This window comes from Lepidochelys kempii, chromosome 11 (assembly GCF_965140265.1).
Source record: "Lepidochelys kempii isolate rLepKem1 chromosome 11, rLepKem1.hap2, whole genome shotgun sequence".
NCBI lineage: Eukaryota > Metazoa > Chordata > Testudines > Cheloniidae > Lepidochelys > Lepidochelys kempii.
The window spans coordinates 56,679,169-56,696,294 of NC_133266.1; the positions used below are offsets into that span (position 1 = coordinate 56,679,169).

A 17,126-nucleotide genomic window follows, 5' to 3' on the forward strand; every position below is an offset into this window, starting at 1 on the left:
CATTTAAAAAACATCTTATGATGCTAAATGTCATTCAAAATGTTCATAAAGTAATGGCCTTCACATGAACAAGAATTAGCAAAGGAAAAAGAACATATGAAAATTACATTTCTATAAAAATATATACATTAAGATTAGCCAATTTACATGGGCGTCAGCTCACTTTTTCTATTGCTCCCTCACATACTGTACCTGTGATATCATTCCTTTTGGAGTGCTAGAATTACCAGAAATATGGAAAAGAAAGCTGCTCAACAGGAACTCTGCAAAGGGTCTTCACTTGCTTTCAGCAGCAAGGGGTTAAGGGTCAGGCACAAAGCCACAATAAGACATGCATTTTTAGCTAGGACTGTCACAACAGATAAAATTCACCTGTATCTAAAACAGCTAAACCATATTGGTTGTAATTACTGGGTTATAAAGATTGTGGCTGTTACTGAAGGTTTATGTCTGACCTCTATTTTTAATGTGGCTTTTTTGTATTTCACTCCTTTACAGCATTCGTATTCTATTAGCTATTTCTTTCAGTGGGCTTCATTGGAAGCCAGCAGCTGGGAAGCTCAGCTAGTAGCTAAGCAATGCTTGAGTTCAGAAATGAGCTAAGGATTCCTGCCTCCAGGCTTGGCAAGCACTGGGATTGTTATGGAGGTGATTCCATCAATTTCTGGAGGACAGCCAGCTCATGTCTGTGTTAAATGCTCCTCTCAGCAGCCAATTCAGTCTGCAGTTGCGTGCATCATGTCAGCTCAATATTAAGAGGATAAAAATACACAAAGAGGCCACAAATGGAAGCCCAGAATGATGGTATACTTGAAAATTCAGTCATGCTTGGGTTATTCTCTCTGATAATTATTATCTCTCCTCTTTTGAGATAGCAATGAAAAACACTACCGTGAGATGCTGAAAGATTTCTTGTTGCCAAATGGAAAAAATATGGACTTAACTCTATTTTATGGGTGAATCAGGGGAATTAAAAGGAAGCTTTATGGATGCCTTTAAACACAGTTATTCAAATCAAACTACACATTAAGCCTGTTTGATCACTAGAGACACACCCTCCCGTTCCAATCCCTCCCGCTTACCTCCACCCCCTACCCCACTATGTCTGACCATTTTAAGGTGATTAGACCAGCACCACTGCACAGTATCTCCCACTTAGGTCAAGATCATTCTATCTACTGATTGTAGGCTGAAAGTCATGTACTTCAGTAACTTAAATAAGGCATCATATTCAGGAAAACAATCAGATACACAGGAGTGGAAAACCACAAGTATCCAGCAGGCTAACAATAAGAATGACACACAGACAGTAGCTGATTACTCTTGCTTTAGTGAAGACCAAAGGATTTTGCAATCAGAAAATCCTTCCCCCCCCCTTTTTTTTTGCATCTCCATTTATACTTTATTGTGGTAATGGTATTTTTTTCATTGTTTGCATGCAACTGCTGGGGTAATCAAACCTTACTCACTTCGCTCCTTGAGGCAACAGCCCGATGAAGAGGGGTCAGCCACATATTGTCCTTGGCATTGACACGAGCCCCTGCAAATAAAAAGTACAGATTATTGACATGCTTTTGATGTAATATCTACAATAATAATACAAAAACAATAATAATAATATTAATGTGTTTCTTGGTAACAAAGGGCTATGCCGTATAGATATGCACAGAATTTATCACAACCTTGCTAGCATCAGATTATTTCTACTTTGTTAACTCTTAGAAAATTACCTTACTTTCAAAAACGAGAAAGGTTCAGCAGTAAAGTGGGGGTAGGAGGCCTAGGTTGTCTATCAAAGATTAGCGGGTCTTCCTAAGACCAGGCAAATGTGCAAGGGATGTCAGGAGACTGGGCAACTGAGGTAGGGATCTGGGACCTGATCCTGCAAGCTGCTGAGCCTCTCAACTTTTGGAGCAGACAGCATTTAACATCTCAGGATCAAGTCCAGTGTCACTCATCCAGCAGGAGGAGGAAGAGGATTCTTCAACTTGAAGTGCTTGTTGGAAGTGTTGGGGAACTATTTAAAGGGGCAACGGGGGAAGGTTGGGCAGCTGAATACTGTTGGGTCACTTGTTGAGTGGAGGGGGTAACAAGGATGTTTTGGGGCAGCTAGAGTGGGGTGGGTCAACAGAATACACACACACTAAGAAAGTGAGCTTGCACATCCATGTGAGGACACAAATTTAGTTTTAAGTAATATTTTAAAGCAATCCATTGAGGCACTCAGGCAAACAACAAGACATCACTGGAGAGAGCAGAGAAAATAAAGAGAGCACTTTATTTTAAAATATTGTTGTTATTGTTTGAAAGCAGAACGTTTTACAAATTAGCAGAGTAGTCTGCAAATCTGTCCTGGATACAATTGGATAAGTGTTAGACAAGTATAAGCGTCCTGCATATATCACAAACGAGCCTTCAAATTCTTCACTAACAAAAAGGATGTTTTAACCTAATTTTGCACTAGAACTTAAGCTCATATAATGTACCCAATACAGGGACTTTGGTTTTAATTTCTGTAGTGGATCATTCAAGGTCTAAAGCCCCAAAAGTATTTTCCAAAAACCCACTGCTCATGGGTGCTTACAAGTTTGCCCCTCACTCGTAATGGTCATTGAGAATTTGGTTCTAATGATCAGAGTAGAAGCAATTTCTCTGGGTTACCTTTCAGGTTTTAAAAGTTGGAAAAGGTTTCAAACCTCCCGGATCACCTGACTTCAGAAAAATAACATTACAATTTGTCAAAGTGCCAATATGAGACCTACAGTTATAATCTGACTGGCCTGGGAGTTTTACATCTAATGGAACTTATTATACCCATGCAAAACATGTCTGGTTTAGTAAGTTAGATGTTTGATTTGAGAAGTTCATTGATGATGGATTTACATTTACAGATAATGCTGATACAATGAGTAAAACAGAAGTGAGGTGTTACCCTATTTGATCTTCATAACAGGATTATTATTTACATTGCAGTGGTGCCTATAGTCCTCCATTATAGATCAGGGCCCCATTGTGCTATGCACTGTGCAAACACATAACATAAGACAGTCTCTGCCTCAAGGAGCTTTTAATCTAGGATTCCAATGTACCTTGTGTTACGCTGTTTTGGATAAGTCAGAGTTGTCAGATGCAAACTGCCTGGTCTAAATCCCAATGACTGGCATCAAATATTTCTTTTCAAGCGATTTATTCTGTGGTTCAGTTTTTTTTAACTGAGGTTCTCCTGATTTATCTTCACCCATTCAAGAACTCCCATGAGCAGATGATACCAAAGCAGAAAAGCTTATGGGACAAATAGCATTATGTGATAAGCAGTTTTATCATTCCTCAATATTCAGCAACTATAGTGGCATCTGAGAAGATGATGATTAGAAAACCCAGGAAATTGTTTCTTTCAGTAGCTTGTTAAGCCTTTCACTGATCCACTCACCCATCAAGAAGCCGAATAGGCAGCTGCCTAGAAAACCCCCAAAGAAAAAGATAAAAGCAAAACGATCACAACACACACACACAAATTATGCTGAACGTTCTCAATCTTATCTCTCTCTGCTGTTTTCCACATCCTTTCCCTCTGTATGTTTTTCAATGTGTTGTTTACCTAACAGAGTGGAATGGCTCATTCATAGCTAGTTTAGTCTACCATACATTTGTAAACGTTTGTCTTTTCAAATGTTTCACTCGATACGCCTTATTTAGTTTAACCAAATGCCTGGGATATATGGTGTTGTGCTTTTAAGCATCAGCTTCCATCCAAGGATCTCGAAGTACTTTTCAATACTATTAAGAAAGACTCTCCACATTCCTTAAAGGTGGGGAAATGGGACATTGTATAGAAGGTAAAACAGAGTCACACAGAGGGGAAGGCCTACTTTTTCAAAAATGCTCTCTGTTTTTGGGTGCCAACCTTTAACACCTACACTGCCCATTTAAGTCAACCTCTGACATCCAGGCCCTCTGTGTTCAATTAGGTTTCAGAGTAACAGCCGTGTTAGTCTGTATTCGCAAAAAGAAAAGGAGTACTTGTGGCACCTTAGAGACTAACCAATTTATTAGCGCATAAGCTTTCGTGAGCTACAGCTCACTTCCTCAGATGCATATCATGGAAACTGCAGCAGGCTTTATATATACACAGAGAATATGAAACAATACCTACTCCCACCCCACTGTCCTGCTGGTAATAGCTTATCTAAAGTGATCATCAGGTGGGCCATTTCCAGCACAAATCCAGGTTTTCTCACCCTCCACCCCCCACACAAATTCACTCTCCTGCTGGTGATAGCCCATCCAAAGTGACAACTCTTTACACAGTGTGCATGACAATCAAGTTGGGCTATTTCCTGCACAAATCCAGGTTCTCTCACATCCCCCCCACCCCCATACACACACAAACTCACTCTCCTGCTGGTAATAGCTCATCCAAACTGACCACTCTTCAAGTTTAAATCCAAGTTAAACCAGAACATCTGGGGGGTGGGGGTAGGAAAAAACAAGAGGAAACAGGCTACCTTGCATAATGACTTAGCCACTCCCAGTCTCTATTTAAGCCTAAATTAATAGTATCCAATTTGCAAATGAATTCCAATTCAGCAGTTTCTCGCTGGAGTCTGGATTTGAAGTTTTTTTGTTTTAAGATAGCGACCTTCATGTCTGTGATTGCGTGACCAGAGAGATTGAAGTGTTCTCCGACTGGTTTATGAATGTTATAATTCTTGACATCTGATTTGTGTCCATTTATTCTTTTACGTAGAGACTGTCCAGTTTGACCAATGTACATGGCAGAGGGGCATTGCTGGCACATGATGGCATATATCACATTGGTGGATGTGCAGGTGAACGAGCCTCTGATAGTGTGGCTGATGTTATTGGGCCCTGTGATGGTGTCCCCTGAATAGATATGTGGGCACAATTGGCAACGGGCTTTGTTGCAAGGATAAGTTCCTGGGTTAGTGGTTCTGTTGTGTGGTATGTGGTTGTTGGTGAGTATTTGCTTCAGGTTGCGGGGCTGTCTGTAGGCAAGGACTGGCCTGTCTCCCAAGATTTGTGAGAGTGTTGGGTCATCCTTTAGGATAGGTTGTAGATCCTTAATAATGCGTTGGAGGGGTTTTAGTTGGGGGCTGAAGGTGACGGCTAGTGGCGTTCTGTTATTTTCTTTGTTAGGCCTGTCCTGTAGTAGGTAACTTCTGGGAACTCTTCTGGCTCTATCAATCTGTTTCTTTACTTCTGCAGGTGGGTATTGTAGTTGTAAGAAAGCTTGACAGAGATCTTGTAGGTGTTTGTCTCTGTCTGAGGGGTTGGAGCAAATGCGGTTGTATCGCAGAGCTTGGCTGTAGACGATGGATCGTGTGGTGTGGTCAGGGTGAAAGCTGGAGGCATGCAGGTAGGAACAGCGGTCAGTAGGTTTCCGGTATAGGGTGGTGTTTATGTGACCATTGTTTATTAGCACTGTAGTGTCCAGGAAGTGGATCTCTTGTGTGGACTGGACCAGGCTGAGGTTGGTGGTGGGATGGAAATTGTTGAAATCATGGTGGAATTCCTCAAGGGCTTCTTTTCCATGGGTCCAGATGATGAAGATGTCATCAATATAGCGTAAGTAGAGTAGGGGCTTTAGGGGACGAGAGCTGAGGAAGCGTTGTTCTAAATCAGCCATAAAAATGTTGGCATACTGTGGGGCCATGCGGGTACCCATAGCAGTGCCGCTGATCTGAAGGTATACATTGTCCCCAAATGTGAAGTAGTTATGGGTAAGGACAAAGTCACAAAGTTCAGCTACCAGGTTAGCCGTGACAGTATCGGGGATAGTGTTCTTGACGGCTTGTAGTCCATCTTTGTGTGGAATGTTGGTGTAGAGGGCTTCTACATCCATAGTGGCCAGGATGGTGTTATCAGGAAGATCACCGATGGATTGAAGTTTCCTCAGGAAGTCAGTGGTGTCTCGAAGGTAGCTGGGAGTGCTGGTAGCGTAGGGCCTGAGGAGGGAGTCTACATAGCCAGACAATCCTGCTGTCAGGGTGCCAATGCCTGAGATGATGGGGCGCCCAGGATTTCCAGGTTTATGGATCTTGGGTAGTAGATAGAATATCCCAGGTCACACCCCTGGAACCCCGACCTGGGATTGTCTGGCTATGTAGACTCCCTCCTCAGGCCCTACGCTACCAGCACTCCCAGCTACCTTCGAGACACCACTGACTTCCTGAGGAAACTTCAATCCATCGGTGATCTTCCTGATAACACCATCCTGGCCACTATGGATGTAGAAGCCCTCTACACCAACATTCCACACAAAGATGGACTACAAGCCGTCAAGAACACTATCCCCGATACTGTCACGGCTAACCTGGTAGCTGAACTTTGTGACTTTGTCCTTACCCGTAACTACTTCACATTTGGGGACAATGTATACCTTCAGATCAGCGGCACTGCTATGGGTACCCGCATGGCCCCACAGTATGCCAACATTTTTATGGCTGATTTAGAACAACGCTTCCTCAGCTCTCGTCCCCTAAAGCCCCTACTCTACTTGCGCTATATTGATGACATCTTCATCATCTGGACTCATGGAAAAGAAGCCCTTGAGGAATTCCACCATGATTTCAACAATTTCCATCCCACCACCAACCTCAGCCTGGTCCAGTCCACACAAGAGATCCACTTCCTGGACACTACAGTGCTAATAAACAATGGTCACATAAACACCACCCTATACCGGAAACCTACTGACGGCTACTCCTACCTGCATGCCTCCAGCTTTCACCCTGACCACACCACACGATCCATCGTCTACAGCCAAGCTCTGCGATACAACCGCATTTGCTCCAACCCCTCAGACAGAGACAAACACCTACAAGATCTCTGTCAAGCTTTCTTACAACTATAATACCCACCTGCAGAAGTAAAGAAACAGATTGATAGAGCCAGAAGAGTTCCCAGAAGTTACCTACTACAGGACAGGCCTAACAAAGAAAATAACAGAACGCCACTAGCCGTCACCTTCAGCCCCCAACTAAAACCCCTCCAACGCATTATTAAGGATCTACAACCTATCCTAAAGGATGACCCAACACTCTCACAAATCTTGGGAGACAGGCCAGTCCTTGCCTACAGACAGCCCCGCAACCTGAAGCAAATACTTACCAACAACCACATACCACACAACAGAACCACTAACCCAGGAACTTATCCTTGCAACAAAGCCCGTTGCCAATTGTGCCCACATATCTACTCAGGGGACACCATCACAGGGCCCAATAACATCAGCCACACTATCAGAGGCTCATTCACCTGCACATCCACCAATGTGATATATGCCATCATGTGCCAGCAATGCCCCTCTGCCATGTACATTGGTCAAACTGGACAGTCTCTACGTAAAAGAATAAATGGACACAAATCAGATGTCAAGAATTATAACATTCATAAACCAGTCGGAGAACACTTCAATCTCTCTGGTCACGCAATCACAGACATGAAGGTCGCTATCTTAAAACAAAAAAACTTCAAATCCAGACTCCAGCGAGAAACTGCTGAATTGGAATTCATTTGCAAATTGGATACTATTAATTTAGGCTTAAATAGAGACTGGGAGTGGCTAAGTCATTATGCAAGGTAGCCTGTTTCCTCTTGTTTTTTCCTACCCCCACCCCCCAGATGTTCTGGTTTAACTTGGATTTAAACTTGAAGAGTGGTCAGTTTGGATGAGCTATTACCAGCAGGAGAGTGAGTTTGTGTGTGTATGGGGGTGGGGGGGATGTGAGAGAACCTGGATTTGTGCAGGAAATAGCCCAACTTGATTGTCATGCACATTGTGTAAAGAGTTGTCACTTTGGATGGGCTATCACCAGCAGGAGAGTGAATTTGTGTGGGGGGTGGAGGGTGAGAAAACCTGGATTTGTGCTGGAAATGGCCCACCTGATGATCACTTTAGATAAGCTATTACCAGCAGGACAGTGGGGTGGGAGTAGGTATTGTTTCATATTCTCTGTGTATATATAAAGCCTGCTGCAGTTTCCATGATATGCATCTGAGGAAGTGAGCTGTAGCTCACGAAAGCTTATGCTCTAATAAATTGGTTAGTCTCTAAGGTGCCACAAGTACTCCTTTTCTTTTTGTGTTCAATTAGGGCACCCAAAAACAAAGGGACCCTCAAGTCAGTGAATACTTTTGAAAACGTATACCTAACCGTAGGTCTGTCTTCATTGCAAAGTTAATCTGGGCTCTTAACTGGGTATTTTTTAAGTGGGGGATCCTCAGAAGGCAGCTTTTTACCTGTCCTCCTCAGTCTTGCACTGAAGGAATTCTCCCCTGGCTGGAGACAAAGATTTTAGAGCCCCCTTTATACAGCTCTGGCCTTTTTACCCAGTGCAAATAAGCTGAAGCAGGAGTGACAGTCTCACCCATGGTACCCAATTATCCGGGACTAAGGTGACCTCAACTGGAGTGTCCAGTTCTGGGCGCCACATTTCAGGAAAGATGTGGACAAATTGGAGAGAGTCCACAGAAGAGAGACAAAAATGATTAAAGGTCTAGAAAACATGACCTATGAGGGAAGATTGAAAAAACTGGGTTTAGTCCTGAAAAGAGAAGACTAAAAGGGGATGTGATAACAGTTTTCAAGTATGTAAAAGGTTGCTACAAGGAGGAGGAAGAAAAATTGTTTTTCTTAACCTCTAAAGATGGGACAAGAAGCAACAGGCTTAAATTGCAGCAAGGGAGGTTTAGGTTGGACATTAGGAAAAATTTCCTAACTGTCAGGGTGGTTAAGCACTGGACTAAATTGCCTACGGAGGTTGTGGAATCTCCATCATTGGAGATTTTTAAGAGCAGGTTAGACAGGTTAGACCCGTCAGGAATGGTCTAGATAATTAGTCCTGCCATGAGTGCAAGGGACTGGATTAGATGACCTCTCGAGCTCCCTTCCAGTCCTATGATTCTAACTGCAGCATTTGAGTCCAAGGACTGCACAGGAGTAGACATGCACCAAAAGGGAGCAGAGAGGATGAAAGGCCTTGGCCAGCAGAGCCATGTGGAGAAGAGGGCATGCTGCATCCTCGTAAGCAATGGTCATGGCTACACTCCCCTTGCCTGGCAGGAAGTTCAGTGCCTCCTGAAGTTTTGTCGGGGCAGCATGGCTCCATGTTTAGTGCCTTAATGACACTGCATGTGGTTCTGCCATAAAGGTTTGACAGAGTCCTTAGACAGCAAGCCCCTCAGGGCAGAGACTGGACATCAGATTTCTGCTCTTTTGTACACCACTGCCACTTCATTGAAGCCATGAATTGCACTGGAATACATTTCCTCTCTTGTGTTTCTATTTGTCTGGAGAGCTCTCCATGGACGTCCGTGATTGGGAGTGGTTACAGGTTGTCGAAATAAATCTAACAGATGGTTACTACCTGACTGCACTTCCTATTCTGTGGAAAGGGCATGAAGAAGGCAGTAACATCCAAATCTCAGATCTGTGTGTTTTAATGCACACGAAACAAACTCACAATACACTCCCCCATTTCAGCCAGATATTACAGGCCAGATCCTCAGCTGATTTATACCCACTGAGGATCTGGCCCCACGTCTTCCATGTATCCTGAATCCACTCCTATTCTAATGGTTATCTAGAATGCCATTTCTGGTATTTCTCGGTGCACTAAGGCACAAGCTTTATTCATTAGAGGCGACATTTATTTGTGCTACCACCAGTTCACGCACTACAAATCTCAGTATGAGCATATTTCACTGAATGTCTCTCCTGAGTCCCGTCTGAAATGCAAGGGGCTGATACTTCCCTTGGCTTCTTGTCATGCTCAGAATATTGTAGTTCAAATCTGACTGTAAATAGTCCATGCTTTTATTCTTTAAATATACTGCCTGTCCTCTGATTTTAAAGTCGGGCATTAGAGATACACTTTTTAGAGTGCTAAATGTGATCATCAGATTAATCTTTTGTGAAGTATTTTACAAATTGGGTTGTGCTGAAGGCAGAAGAGAAACAAGGGGAAAACATTGCTATTGTGATCCAAGCTCTGGCTTGGCTAGCCCTGGCAGATCACTATGTCACAGAAATTTACAAAGACCTTTTCTCTTCCAAGTGGGTACAAGTACTGGTGTGTCATGAATGATGATACTTCAGAGACTAAAATGAGATGACCAGGTAGAACATACCACATACAGAATTAGCTCTGACTCAAGCCCTGGGAATGTAAGTATCCGTGTTAGTAGTGCTCCACTAAGTCAAATCAAACTGAACCCCTGCTGGCATGAAGGCTAATCATTAAAACCTTAAATTATGAGCTAGTTTCTCTTTGTTTAACCCCCCGTCGGATATTTCACAGAGTTGAGCGCATCATCTGCATTTTATCCTATCCTCCAGACAAATACTAGAGCCAATGGATGAGGTCTGGCTGGTAACTTATTTGAATTCATATTGCCTAGAAGAGCATGGAGACACTCTTTCCCACATAAGGAACACACTGGAAATCAAGAAATGAAATGTATTTTCCACAGCAAGGCCACATCTTCACGAGCTAATGCACTAGAGATGCTACAGGAATTCTTGGGAGATACGGGTCAGAGCTACCTCATCTCTTTATTCATACAGATCTTCCTTGTGCTGCTATTTGCAATCCTTGAAAAGATAATGCCTCTGCATCCGGCTCACATGCTGACAATTCACAATAACAAGATGTGACAATGGCTACATGCTGTATTACCACATGTCAAAATGAAGGTAATTAATCTTTACCGCCTGTTGAAGAGAGGCATGTTTGCGTCTAATGTATTGGAGAAACCATCCAATCATAGTCTGTCAATGTAATAATATTCACTTGCGTCTTTCTGCTGGGATCAATGACATAACTGGATGATCACATGTGAAAATCTCAGAAGTTAAAGTTCCTTGACTAAAGCAATTGGCTAACCCATGGTTTCTAAATATATGATGGACAGATGGAATGTGCACAAACTTTCTCATTTAGTTGAATCCCTTTTTTGCTTTCTCCAACCGTTTTTTTTGGACAGCAAACTCCGCTTACAAGCTGTCTGTACAACATACATCTGGTAGGAGAACAGCAACATCAAAATTTAAATGGAAGAGCTTTGTTACAGCTACTGTTGCATTTAAAGATGTACATATCACTGATAACTGGTGCATCAATTAAGCCAGAATAGGAACTTCGAGCAGATGCTGCAAATGTCAGTAGGAATCTTGACAGATATTGCTTATTCCATAAAATACCACACACAGGATAATGCAGTGGTGTTTGATTAAGCTGCAGTTTATTGTTACAAACTTTGATATTGCCAAGTCATTTATCCATCACAGAACTGATCGTGTATTCATCACATGAATCTGATCTGAAAATAGTTTTATTGTTTTAGCTTAGTAACAGCAGTCAGATGCAGAGAGCTAGACTCAATTACAACAACAATGGTCTGATGCCATATTGCCATATTCCGTTCAGTTGGAGGAAGCAAGCTATCGTCTGGCAAACCACACTCGGATAAAATCTTAGCCAATTTGCACTCTGGCCCCAACTAAAAAACAACATTTTTTTTTCCAGGTTGTAATAAGTTCAACTAGGTTTCCAACCCCCACTTCTAGTTTTTGGTAATCTCGTCACCTCCTGCATTTAGTCCCCAGTAGAAATGCTATATTCCTGAGAGATTTCCTTCCCTGCCAGAACAGCAAAAGTGCTGGGAAGTTTGCAGCAGAGCTTTTTCTTGTGAGATTTAAAGCCCAAATTCTTGTCTAGAGAGATTCAACGTAAGCATCCAAATTTGCTCATCTGAACAACCAAACCTTCATCTGAGATTTGCCCTTCAGAAGGCAAATTAGCAATTAAATAATTACTTTTTATAATACAGTGTGTGTATATATGCAATAATGTGCCTCAATCTCTAGACTACATATCACATAACAGTAGCTGTTTAATGCTACAGAATCTCAAGAGCTTGACGATCAGATATACGCCTGCACTCAATTCTTACCACATCAAGGATGTTGATGCATTTATTTCCTGTTACAACACAGTTATATTTTTAATATGTGCTCCTTACTCTTTCAACTTGTATCTTCCTCCTCACCCTCAATTAGGCTACTGTAGTGCAATAAGCCCTACTCTTAACAAGCTGGTTTAGAAACACATGACCTTTGGACATTTGCAGGCACATCGAGGAATTAGCCATGAACCTTCTACTCTTCTTGTGAGGTGCCAACTCTACCTTTTATTTTGACAACTATCAATCGTGCTTTTCATTTTCAAAATCATATTGAAGCACAACCAATTATTTATCACATTGCCTCTACAAAGGTAGGTGGGTATTTTATTCCTATTGCAAATTGGAAATCAATACAGAGAAGGGTTAAGTGTCTTGTCTGAGGTCATAGAAGTAGGCAGTGTCAACCACGGGGATAAAAATTCACAGTCCAGTGCTCAATACCCTGTCTCAGTCTTTACATTGCACAACAATGCAAAGAGAGATTTGACATTCCCCTGCTCAATCACCCATCATACACTGTATCTACATATAAGGATACATCTATCATTATGCAGCAAAAAACTTAAGCATGTGATTAAATCCCACTGGAGACATCAGGAGTTAACACATAGGTCCCTCACTAAATAGGGACGGTCTTAAGCATGTGCTAAACTTGTTTTCTGAATCCGCAAATAGTAAATAGTTTTAACCCACTGCAAGTTGGTAACAATTTGTAGTTTTGGTTCATTTTGTTATTCTCAGAGTACATGTTATGTAACTATAGCAAGCAATTTAAACTGGTTCTCTGATCCTGCAAACAGCATAATGCTCCTTGGAACACAGAGATGGACAGGGCCTGGATTTAACCTCCATAAGTTAAAGATGCCTCCCTTGGGCATTCACTTTAGTTTGTAACATTGGTTTCTCTGTTGATGACTAATTCAGATTTCACATTACCTGACAAAATGAGGAGCTCAATGATCTCTGCATCTCCCAGAAAAGCCGCAACATGAAGCGGGGTGCGTTTTTCACCATCCTGTAAAACAGCAAAGATTGCACAGCTATAAAGTATGGAATGCCAAAATGTCATTAAACTTTAGCTAATATTTGATTTTCTAACAGTTTCTCATATTAGAAAGATGGGACTCAACCAGCAAAGAACGAAAAGTTCTGAACGAGGCATTTCTCTTTAACAATCCACACCTTACATGCTATATTTTTTTCCATCAAGCATTGTACAGAAACTATCCTTTTCTCGGTATTCTTTTTCACAGATATAGTGAATGTAATTTGTATCTCATCTGTACCCCTCTTCCTTCCAACCCTGGATAGACAGTTATGCATGAGGGAAAACATTGTCCTCAATTAGGCCCTTTTTGAAATGTTTGCTGCTTTACTGTTATGCTGACATAATTCAAATCGTTCTGGACATCAGCCTTTGTAATGCAATTTGATTGAACAACACAGCACAAGGCTCTAAAAATAATACTTTTGAGAAAGGAATGGAACAGTTCACAAGGACATTATAGATAGAATGTCCTTTCTCCACAAAGGTAATCCAAATACATGCAGCCTTTCATAAACTGTTCATCAGTAAGTCATTGGCTCAAAATAGAGAAGTCTGGCACAGTCTAGTCCGGTATTGCCAAACCCAAGCATCCAAAAGTCTTGAGTCAGGCCTCCCCCCCCGCCACCCAATATCGTGAGATTGGCTTAAACACAAAGAGATTTTTAAAACAACATATTTGGAGTTCTTTTTGTTTGCCTTCTGGCTTTTGAACCTTTAGGGTTCATGTTTTCAAGCTTATCTCTGAAATCAGGAGGGCTAGAAACTTACTGTAATTTAAAAATGAAAGCCAAAATTCTTTTGTATTCTCATGAATCCAAGGTCTAGACCATTAAGAAAAAAAAAATCCACCAAATACTACAAGATTCACAAGAAAATCACAAGAGGTGGTAACAGTTTGTGGGTTATTTGGACCATATTCAAAATGTTCTGTAAACACTAACAAATCAATGCTGCAGAATCTTTTTTCTTCTGAACAATGAAAAATCTTTTCCCAGGCTACACTACACACAAGCCCTGCAAACCTAGGAGCCATTGATGGACAGGGTGAGTTATGGGCAGGAGGGTGTTTAAGTCTCTCATATGCATATATTATTACAAAGCCTTCGATTTTTTTGAAATAATTCTAAAATACTGTAAAACACTTGAAGACAGACTACTCAAACATAGCCACACTGATGGAGGAAAGATTTTCTTACAATCTCCCTTTCTCACCTAGTGGGGAAGTTATAACAGTATTAAAAATTTCTTGTTTTTCACTTCAAAAATATCACCACTCTATGCACTTGCAGGCCAGAATTCGCAAGAAACCTCAGTGCCTATTAAGACACCTAAGTGGCCAGATTTTCTAACATGCTCAGTATTCAGCAGCACCTGCTGAGAACAACAGAGTGCTGAGCATTTTTGAAAATCTGGGTCTACATAGTTTATTCAGTAACATTTTCTACGATGTAATATATTATGCTTCAGTTTGCACTGGCAGGACAAGTGTTTGCTGTGGGATAGTGTGCCTTAATACTCAGAAGGATTACTTCATGCTTCTCTCCTAAGACGGTACAATACATGCAAAATCGTAAAACAAAGACTGGTCAAAATCCTGAACAAAAATAGAAATGTTTTCAGTGCACTGGTTTTTTTAAATTAATGCATTGCACTGTACAATCTCTCTTGGTTTTGGTGCAATATTAGCAACAGTTCTTGCCTCTGTCAACTGTAAGCTTTATAGTACCACCTTGTCACAATATACAAGGCTTGATAAGAGAACAGAGGGATGTGAAATGGGGTATTGGTGATGCAAGTTCAAGCAAGTATCCAAAGCAATCCCATTAATTGATTGATTGATAAGGAACATTTTACAATAATTCAAAACTTAATGGGGACTTGGCTGTCTGAAAAAAAAAGGTGCAGCAGGAAAGTGGAATTTTGTGCCTGTGACTTGTTTTGACGTAACATTTTGAGCCAACAAGATATTCAGTGGATCATCTGATATGATCAATTCATACTGTCCTAAAAATAAAAGCACCAACCCATTTACAGGCAGAGCAATGTCTATCCACAAGCATCTGATCCTCAGACACTGAAGTCATTGAGAGACGACTTCAATAGCAGCAGAATCATGTTTTAAACAAACCCCCAAAAAAAGTTTTTTAGTGCTTTGGTTGTTTTTAAGCCTGATTTCTATGTTTCCTAGATAAGAAAATAATTCCTCCTCCACCTGTCACAATTGAGCATCCAAGAACAAAACAGGGCTCATGCTGATGCAAGTTATAACTGAAGAAGGTAGACTGAAATAATCTCTAGTAAAAGGCAAAAAACAAAACAAAACCCAACCCTCCAGAGGGTGATCATTTATTGGAGTTACTTCTGAAGAAGCCTATTACATCTGTAGCTGAGTATGTACATAAGTAGGTCAGTCAGAGGATCATTCTCAGGTTCCTGTTTAAGCTACAAAAAGCATGACAAAGAAAACAAGTTTCAGAGTAACAGCCATGTTAGTCTGTATTCGCAAAAAGAAAAGGAGTACTTGTGGCACCTTAGAGACTAACCAATTTATTAGAGCATAAGCTTTCGTGAGCTACAGCTCACTTCCTCAGATGCATAAGGAAGTGAGCTGTAGCTCACGAAAGCTTATGCTCTAATAAATTGGTTAGTCTCTAAGGTGCCACAAGTACTCCTTTTCTTTTAAAGAAAACAAGAGGAACTAGGGTATATGCACCTATAATGAAATTCACTCCTTGTGTTCAGAGCCCACACAAAGACCATCCACCAATTAAATGGTGCCCAATCTTTGTGCTGAGCCTAAGCACAGAGAGAAGTTCAATCGCAGACATAATTTTGACATGATGGTAGAACAGTGAAAAATCAATGAGGTCTAAACATTGAAGGCTACAAATAGAGAGAGAATAAAAAAAGTATTATTTCAATCTGTAAAAGGTTTGGCAGTAACCAAGTTCATATAAACATTTAAAGGAAAGAAAGCAGCAAGAGGAGATAGTGAAAGGAAGACTGGACACAATGGTAAGGTAAATAATAAGGCATGTTTCAAGTACAGAACTTAAAGGTACAAGACAATAGATATGTTACATGATGGCTAAGACAAGTTACAGAAAGTGACGTAAACATTCCCCCCCTTCAAAAATGAATTAATTTGTTGCCTTGGTTCACAAAAGAGCATGTGCATCTACTGAAAGTGTCAATGAAGATGTAATGGAAAACTAATGTCTGCCTCCATTTTTGGCCATATTAATTGGTTGAGCCACAGAGACCAATGTAATACATTTAAAATACTGCTTAGCACAATTAAGATCAGATTAATACTTAACCAATTGCCAGGCCTCTCACGTACACCAACGTAAATCAGGAGAAATGTCACTGATGTTAATGGAGATAAGAACAGAATCAGAGCTAAAAAGATTTAGGGATTCACACTTTCTCCAAATTGGCCAGGGTAAATTTACGAGGCAGAATAAATCAAACATCCTATTGGATGTATATCAATGACTAGAACAGAAATTGAATCAAATGTAATGGAAACAGTCACACAGAAAGAACCTTCAACTTATTTTACACAATTTAAGCCACACTTACAATTGTTAAGAGACGGGAATGTATTGACATAGAAGGGACAGTTCACAAAGTAGGTGGTAGTGTCGATAGAACAATTCAGGTTCAATTTTACTTCAGAAAAAATAATGTAGGGTGTTGGGAGCAAAGGCACCCTTGGGCCTGTTAGAAGCCTGCTGTGAATTTTAAGAGTCTGCTCTGATAACATTTAGCAGCATGAGCATAACTACAAGTGCGCACGTGCACAACACTGCAGAGCAATCATGCTTAGTGCTGCGCATGTGTCATGAAATTGCAGAGTAATCATGTTTGTGAGAAAAAGAAAAAAGACAAGACAAAGTAACTAAAAAAGCTAGAAAAGACCCACCTGAACTAAAACTAAACCTGTACTGACAGGAGGAGAGTTGATATGGAAATCAGAGACTAATACATATGTATAAGAAAAGATACCAAAAAAAAGTTAGAAATATATCTGTGCAACGAAAGGGGGTTGAAGCTGTATTGTCCGGTGCTGAAGGCAACTGTGATG

General features: G+C 41.0%; 1 protein-coding gene across 10 annotated transcripts in view; it reads right to left on the reverse strand.

The window, feature by feature from the left end:
* ANKRD44 (ankyrin repeat domain 44) overlaps positions 1-17,126 on the reverse strand; it is a 215,684-nt gene that overhangs the window by 106,883 nt on the left and 91,675 nt on the right. For all 10 annotated transcript variants that reach the window (XM_073306276.1, XM_073306275.1, XM_073306269.1 and 7 more), the window contains exons 3-4: positions 12,925-13,003; positions 1,470-1,540 (exon numbers count right to left, since the gene is read on the reverse strand). In XM_073306276.1, coding sequence (XP_073162377.1) covers positions 1,470-1,540; positions 12,925-13,003 — 150 coding nt within the window. The remainder of the gene's footprint in view (positions 1-1,469; positions 1,541-12,924; positions 13,004-17,126) is intronic.